The sequence below is a fragment of the Echinococcus granulosus genome (assembly GCF_000524195.1).
Source record: "Echinococcus granulosus chromosome Unknown EG_S00043, whole genome shotgun sequence".
NCBI classification, from domain to species: Eukaryota; Metazoa; Platyhelminthes; class Cestoda; order Cyclophyllidea; family Taeniidae; genus Echinococcus; species Echinococcus granulosus.
This window is the reverse complement of record NW_020170423.1, coordinates 91,002-98,326: the sequence shown is the minus strand read 5'-3', so window position 1 is coordinate 98,326 and position 7,325 is coordinate 91,002. Positions and strand designations below refer to the sequence as shown.

The following is a 7,325-nucleotide window of genomic DNA, read 5'->3' as shown; positions in this document are numbered from 1 at the left end:
AATACACACTGTACGTCGCATATATGTGACGCAAGTCCTTAATGTGTTAAGATTGTTATCCAAACAGATACAGGCATGCTTCTTTCGATGTACAAAAAAAGTTTAAACTAAGACTCTATTTGAAATAGGAATGTAAACAAAATTTGTACACTGTTTTTTTTGATGATAAGATACTCATGCACGTACAGGCACACAAGTCCTATGCTAATGGATCCTGTAAAATGTGTCATTTCAAAGACACGCCTTCCTTCTAGCCCTCTTCCACATAACATATTTAACACTTTAGTGTGTTTATTCATGGCAGTATTATTGTAAAGAAAGGTGGATTACCTAGAATTATAGGATTTGGGACCTCGCTGAAGAATGGTCCTGTCCGAACCCCTACATTCAGTTCCCAATCACAGGTACCCTCCTTTTACCAGATCTAAATTTAATGACTCGTCTGACGGGGTTTAAATTTTTGTTTACATGAATTGCGTCCCATTAGCGCTGCCACCACCGTGGGCACGCGGAGCCATCTTTAAAGGACCTCTTGGTGGTGCAGAGACCGAAGCATTCACTTGGTTAGATGTCAGTTTACTACAGCGCATAGATGAGGCTCTAAGGGTACGTAAGCCTGCACCTCGACTTCACCACTCGGTAAAGTGAAATATTTTGTGTCTATCACTTCCCACAACGGCTTTGGAGAGCTTTTCTTGAGCATAGCAAGCATTAGTCTGTATATTTTAAATTTCTCTACTTCATATCACAGGATTAAAATGTGTGGGCCATGCTGGAGGCTAATGTCATTGATTCGGGGACATGATGACTCGAGATGTTGGCTTTGAGGGATCATTTCGATATGCAAAGTCTTTGTTATCAGCTACGTCTCTGCGTGAGTGTGCGGGTGGGTATTTAATACGTCTAAAGGTCCAATTTCGATGTTTTTGAAGAGTTTGATGAAGTCCATGGACAGATAATTACAGAAACTATAATGTACTTACAAAAAATGTCATTAGAATTTTTAAAAAAGCGCTTTTAATCTTTTAATAGTTTCATAAACAAGTGAGGCATAACTTTCCCAATTAAATAAAAACCCCTTAAAGTAAACGATTTGTTTCAAAAATGATGAAAAGTAGTGGCAAAAACCACTTTAGGATTTATAAAATTTACCTAAAAGTGCTGCTAAAATGCTTAGTGCGAAAATTGAAACGACTTAGTGCTACTTAAGCAGCAAATGAGTAGCGTTTATCCCCTGACAAAATTTTTACGAAATTTTGGCCAACGTAAATACTTTGAGTTGTAATTCATTAGCGTAAAACCAAACAGGTTAAATTTAAGTCATAGGCATGCAGTGAACTAATGAGTACTTAACTGCGAGGGGTCTCCGAGTCGCCATGGTTAACGCTATCCTCTTGGCAGCGTAGGCATGCTGCCATGCCTACAGCTACTCAGCCCTCCCACTTTATGATATGCCTTATTACCGTGTCTGGGATAGCTGGGAGGTCGGCGGTCGGGGCGCTCAATGTTAATTACAGAAAAACACTGATTTTGTGGATGGATTACCCAATCAATTGGTCAAAGAGAAAAGATACTTATCATGAACGCCTAATTCTATAAAGATTTACCACAGAAACGCCATTGTTGTGGCCTTTTATGTCACTTTATCACTTTGACAGCTGATGAGGTTGGACTAGGAATCATGGAATAAATAGCAACCTTGAAGACATGGCTACGATATGCCCCAGAAGGCATCGTGCTCTTAATAGTGGATACCTCCCTTTGTCCAATGTTATCAGTAGACAAATTTCACCTCAAAAAGCGGCTTATGTGCGGAATAAGCTGGTCATTAATTGGTTGTCAGTCTGATATAGCTCGTCACTTTAGAAGATGTGGTAGTCAGAACTCCTAATCAGCCTTTACAGCTATGGAGTAACCATGTGGATAGCCGAATACAAAGATCTCGTCAAGAAGGGAAATTAGTAAAGTGTTGTTTCCGTGAGTGGATTCCTCACCGGGTGAGTTGTTTTTTAACAACCCTCTTGACGGTAAAACTTTTTAGCCATGCCTTGTGCCCTTCAGTTCTTCCTTACACGCATAATGGACTCCACCTCTGTGTTAGTAGGCTTTATAGCGGATATAGCAATAACTTCGGACACTAATAACTACATCAAACAAAGTTTGTATTATTCATAGGCATGAGTGAACTCGGAATCTAAACATCAAAACCGCATAATTTTGACCGCAGCGATTGGTTAATTTCAAGGTCAAGGTTGGTGGTGGACAACAAAGCCAAGATTATGAGGGACTAACTTAAATCTTTTATGAAGGCTAAGTGGTGTCGAGACTCACTTGAGCATACTAGCCATATCTGGTATTAAAAGTTCTCTTTTTCTTGATAAAAATTACCGGATTATAGGAAAGTTGTGGAGGGAGATACCAGCGTTGAATACCTTATTTGTCCCCATGTCTGTAGATGTGATTAAAGAGCAGCAAAAATCACAAAATGAGTCAGCGTTATGATCCGCACTCCAGTTGTGAGTAGTGATTTAAATTTCTTGCTAATACACATTCGTAGTCCCCTCATCCCACCCTCCATCCCCCGTCCATCGGCCTCTCGCCCTCCTCCATCCCAGGCCCCAGATCCCTTAATGCAGACACATTCTTCCGCTGTCTGATTAATGCAAACATTACGTTTTCACAAATCGCATCCAAAAAAGGGGATTCGCTTAAAAGGGAGATTTACCAGTTTCAGCATTTTTCGGTGTAGCAGCGCGGATTTCCGCCTTACCTACCACAGGCAGCGAGACCTCTAATGCCATTTAAATGCACTGAAACCGAAGGTTGTCAAACTCCTCAGAGGTGGATGATTAACTTCCTCCTGTTTGATCAACATTTTATGATGAGGTTGGTAACTTTTATCACCTTCATTTGCAGTACGATTTGAATGATAGCTGTACTGCCTGATGCAGTAAATCCACCTACCAACGCACCACAGTTGTGACCTTTAAAGATGACAAGGGAAGAGTTGGGTTAAAATATCCATCACAATTACAGGTTTTCATATTAAAGTTGACTTTTGAAATAACTGCAATATTTTTCCCTATTCCATAGGGTGTAGTGCCTCCTCCAAGACATTTTTTTTGCCTTCCTAACTAAATAGGAACGCCGTCAGAGTATGGGTCAAAAAAACATGAGACTAGGTTATTCTTAATTAGAAACCGTCGCCTTTTTGGGAAAGATTTTATGAATATTTTAGTGACTCTCACATTCTTTTGTCCTCAGCCTAATTTGTACCTGAATGCATTAACTCTGCATCCCGTCGAATGTGTCTAGTCGAAGCTGTCAGAAAGCGACAGCAGGCAAAATGATGACCTAATAAATTAGGAGGATAATTAAGTGGTTTTATTTTGACCACAGTCGCTTTTGCTCTCTCTCTCTCTCTCTCGAAGCTAGGTGGAGATGTCAGGTTTAAATAAATCACCTATGTAGAAGTTTACGCAATGCTAGGGAGGCTCTACTTGCCCAATTCACTTGGTCATTTCACTAGGGTATCCAGAGAGCCTTACCTCTACACGTTGGTGCAGTGCCTTGATTGTTTGTTTAACTCTCGGTTTTGGTTTCGTGGACACTTAAAGCTCCGCCCTTGTACTTCCGCTGAGCGGGATAGCCTCCGTGCCGTGGCAACAGGCCCCCCAGTCCTCCTGTGCGTCGGCAATGCATATTGGTCTCGGACAGCAACATTTCTGCCAGTGGCAAGTGAACTCAATCGTAAAGCATGACGGAAGAAGAGCATATGATAAGAATGGAAGAAACTATGACGACTCCCAACGGAGGGGTTGAAAACGATGTCAGCCTTCGGTAACTACCCTAGCCCTCTGTTCTGCAGGTAAGTCATTACCAATTGAAGCTACACTAGCTGTGAGCCATCTGAAAAAGTTGGTTAAGGAGCTGTCTGCGGTATCCGTTTAAAGATTGCAATCAAGTGAACACGCTACACCTCCGCCACCACTCCACTCGCTGGGTAAAATCTGGGTAGTTATGGCTGGGCAGTACTGAAGTAAGAACAAAACGGGAAGGAGGAATGGCCAAGGAATCTTGTTCCCAAGATCATGTGGCCAACACATTCCCTCTTCTCCCTGCACAGTTCCCGGACAGGACAAAACTCCAGATTCATTGGATTGGGTAGGATGGATCAGTGCGACATCATTCCAGCTGCAGGCAGGGTTCGTTCGTAGGTGTTTCGCCTTACAGCATCGACCCCGTTGTGATGGCCAACGTGAGCGGCTGACTAGATGGAACGCCAGAGATGAAGCTCAAAAGAGAAGGGGGGCTCTGTACCACTTTAGTTGTTTGTTTAACTCTACTTTTTAGTTACTCAGATGCTTAGGTGCTCCGCCATTGCACCTTCACCGGGTGGACTGGCCCCCAGGTCATGCAAGTAGCCCCCAGATCTTCTATACATCGACAATGATATTTTGTCCTAGTGTTTTGTTTTCTCGCCTTCAGGGGAGCCTTAGGACGCCAGATTTGGATGTCTATAAGTTTGAGCATAAATTAGGAGCTGGTGAAAAGTAAATGACCGAGATTTTGGCAACATTGTTGAAGGACATTGAAACACTCATATGGGAAAAAAAAGCGAGGTGCTGCATAGGTGTTTCAACTTTCCACCTCTCCGAAGTTTTCACGTCTCAGGTTAAAAGGAATTTTCCAACTTAAATCAGTCGATAGTAGTCAGAAGGGTCAATTAACTTTGAGCTCTGAAAAAGAAAAGATTAAATCACTATTACTCCACCAGTATGTTGCATTCAGCTTTTTCCTCCTAGTTGACGTGATATATCCTAGTTACAAGAAAACGGCAAAAGCAACTGTTTGCTGTGATTTAATGGTGGATCCGAGAGGTCCTATCACCCAACGGCATCTGGAGGATGCAACATTCACCCGAATGCATGCTGTCACACCAGACGTATAACATGTCGTAGGGTGAATACGACCCTCTAATTACCCCTTGCTAATGCATTTCGAATAACCACTTGTGTTTGTGATAAACACTCGAAATTGTGTAAACCACTTTTCGAATTAAACGAACATTATTTACCTTTCATTACAAAAAGGAAACGAGTCCCACAACAGTTAAAAGAATGTGAAATGCAAAGCGATAGTCTTATGGTCTTAATTCATTGTACCTCCTTGAAGACACATGGAATGATTTATTAGACTCTGTCCCAATATACCGCTTTGTGGAGGAAGTTTTTTTAATCAAAACTTTCTTGGTTTTGAGATGAAAGCTTTGAGCTCCACACTGACTAATTTTGAGACAGTAGATTTCTTCGTTCTTGCCAAATTGTTAAAAGCTTTTTCCTTGAGATTTCCAGCTATAGCCAGCGTGACTCGCGACATGCCATTCCTTATAATTGCATTGCCTGAAGGCTTATGTAAAAGTATAATTTATGCAAAGAGGGTAGTTCGTGTCGGCAGTAGTTATTAAAGGAAGTGCGTGGGTTAAATGAGAAGCCTTCTCGGTGAAATGAGGTATTCAGTGGAGCCCAAAATGAGTCAAAATTTCTTCAGTTAAAAAATAGTGTAGCTTTATCATGGTAAGTGGGAAGAATGGTAGGTAATGCCATTACCCCTTCGATAATGTACGCCATGCTCCCATCGCTATATGGAATACACACCGCATCGAAATCCAAACGCTAGAGACTAGTACCACCACCTCCTGGGTGGAAAAATTTGCACAAAGGAGGTAAAATGGTGATTTATAACAGACATTAAGATGATACCGACTGGATGGAGGTTGAGGAAAAGCAGTTTTGACTGTCCCTTGAAACTTTAATTGAAATTCCTAGCGTGACCATATGCATTCGCATCCGGTGAGCGTTGTCATGTGTTATTGCTGGCTTTGTTCTCCTCGCTTTGAGGTAAATGCCGTGGTAGGCAGAAGGGACATATACATGGAAATGGGATTTCAACTTTTCTTGTGTACAACAACTTCTAAATCAATAGGCGTTTGATAATAAATTACTTTAAGTGTCTTATACCTTGGTTACCTTCAAAAAAGGGAAGAAGAAATGTCAATTCAGTCTTACTGATTAGCTGTTTTGAATGGCATTGATGAAAACATTTTACGGATATATAATCAAACCAGCACTAGGCATTAAAGTATCCATCCAAGATTGCGGTGAGATTGCGGAATGACCCTCTTTTAGGTAAGCCAACTAATGGTGATATTGCCTGACTATTTGATTCGAGAGGTGTTTTCAACCAAAAAGTCCGAAGAGGAGACGAGCTATATCTTGTTTGTTTGACTTTCTTTTCCAGTCTTCTTCGCATCTAGAACCTGGTTGATATTTATCATAATTTAGGCTGCTAGACGGAAGATTCACCCACTTATCTACCACAAGTTAAAGCTGTACTTTAAATAGATGTGGGAGGTCATAAAAGCTAATTGACCATTAAGATCGTCCTGCTTATTACAACTTAATTAGTGATACTTAAACTTTGCAGATCGCCCTCCGGTTTTACACAGCCTTCGAAATATTCGATTCATATCAAGCAATTAGTTAATAAGGTTAGTAGTACGAAAAAACAACTAGTTAGTTGGAATCTTAAATACCGGTTTTGCAAATAATTTAGGACACTAGAACTTGCTATGTATGGCAAAGTATCTGCATAAATACGTACGCAAATCAGCGAGACATTCCTCTTTTAACATATGAACATACACGGACGTGTCTAGTTGTGGGAATAATGAAATTGAAGATCCTTTTACAATAAACTCATATTTACACATTTGTCCATCGCAAGCCCCTACGTTCAAATTAAAGTGGCCAGAACTACATTTATAGGTGTCAACAAGTGCTTCAATCTGAATAGGTGGAGAGCGGAAGCTATTTCTCATTTAACAAGAATATATGCTCTATGGAAACCTTATATGCCAACCTATCGACAAGTCAATTACCGAAAAATTTTGCTGAGGGAGAAACTCACCTATTTGAGGACGAGTTTTTCTTGAGGGAACTGATTAATTTTGCGACCACATTCATTTCGACCAGAAATGCGACAACCGCTCTAAGGGTCAGTACTTATGACTGAATATACTGTCTCATTCTCATCTTGACAATACCTCAGTCCATATGTTTCAATCGATCCGTCGTGCTGTTTTTATAAGTAGCCTAACAAGTTTGCAAACTTTATATCATAATGTAATAAAAGGCATGCCTGCTGTGTCATAAAATGAGGTTTCCTCGAATTTTAACTGGTTTTACGAAATGAATAAATGGCACATTTTTGCTAATTTACTCGACCTACAAGCAGTTCAACTATCATCTGATTGGTTTAAATTA

At 40.7% G+C, this 7,325-nt stretch overlaps 1 protein-coding gene across 1 annotated transcript; it reads left to right on the top strand. All coding sequences in view use genetic code 11, as the record gives it.

Moving 5' to 3' along the window:
- Positions 1-468: 468 nt before the first annotated feature.
- On the top strand, positions 469-4,424 carry EGR_05630 (hypothetical protein; the record flags this gene model as incomplete). Its single annotated transcript, XM_024494879.1, has 4 exons — positions 469-606; positions 2,062-2,158; positions 4,127-4,258; positions 4,354-4,424. 4 exons carry the CDS (start codon positions 469-471, stop codon positions 4,422-4,424), a joined length of 438 nt encoding a protein of 145 aa, XP_024350676.1.
- Positions 4,425-7,325: the final 2,901 nt, after the last annotated feature.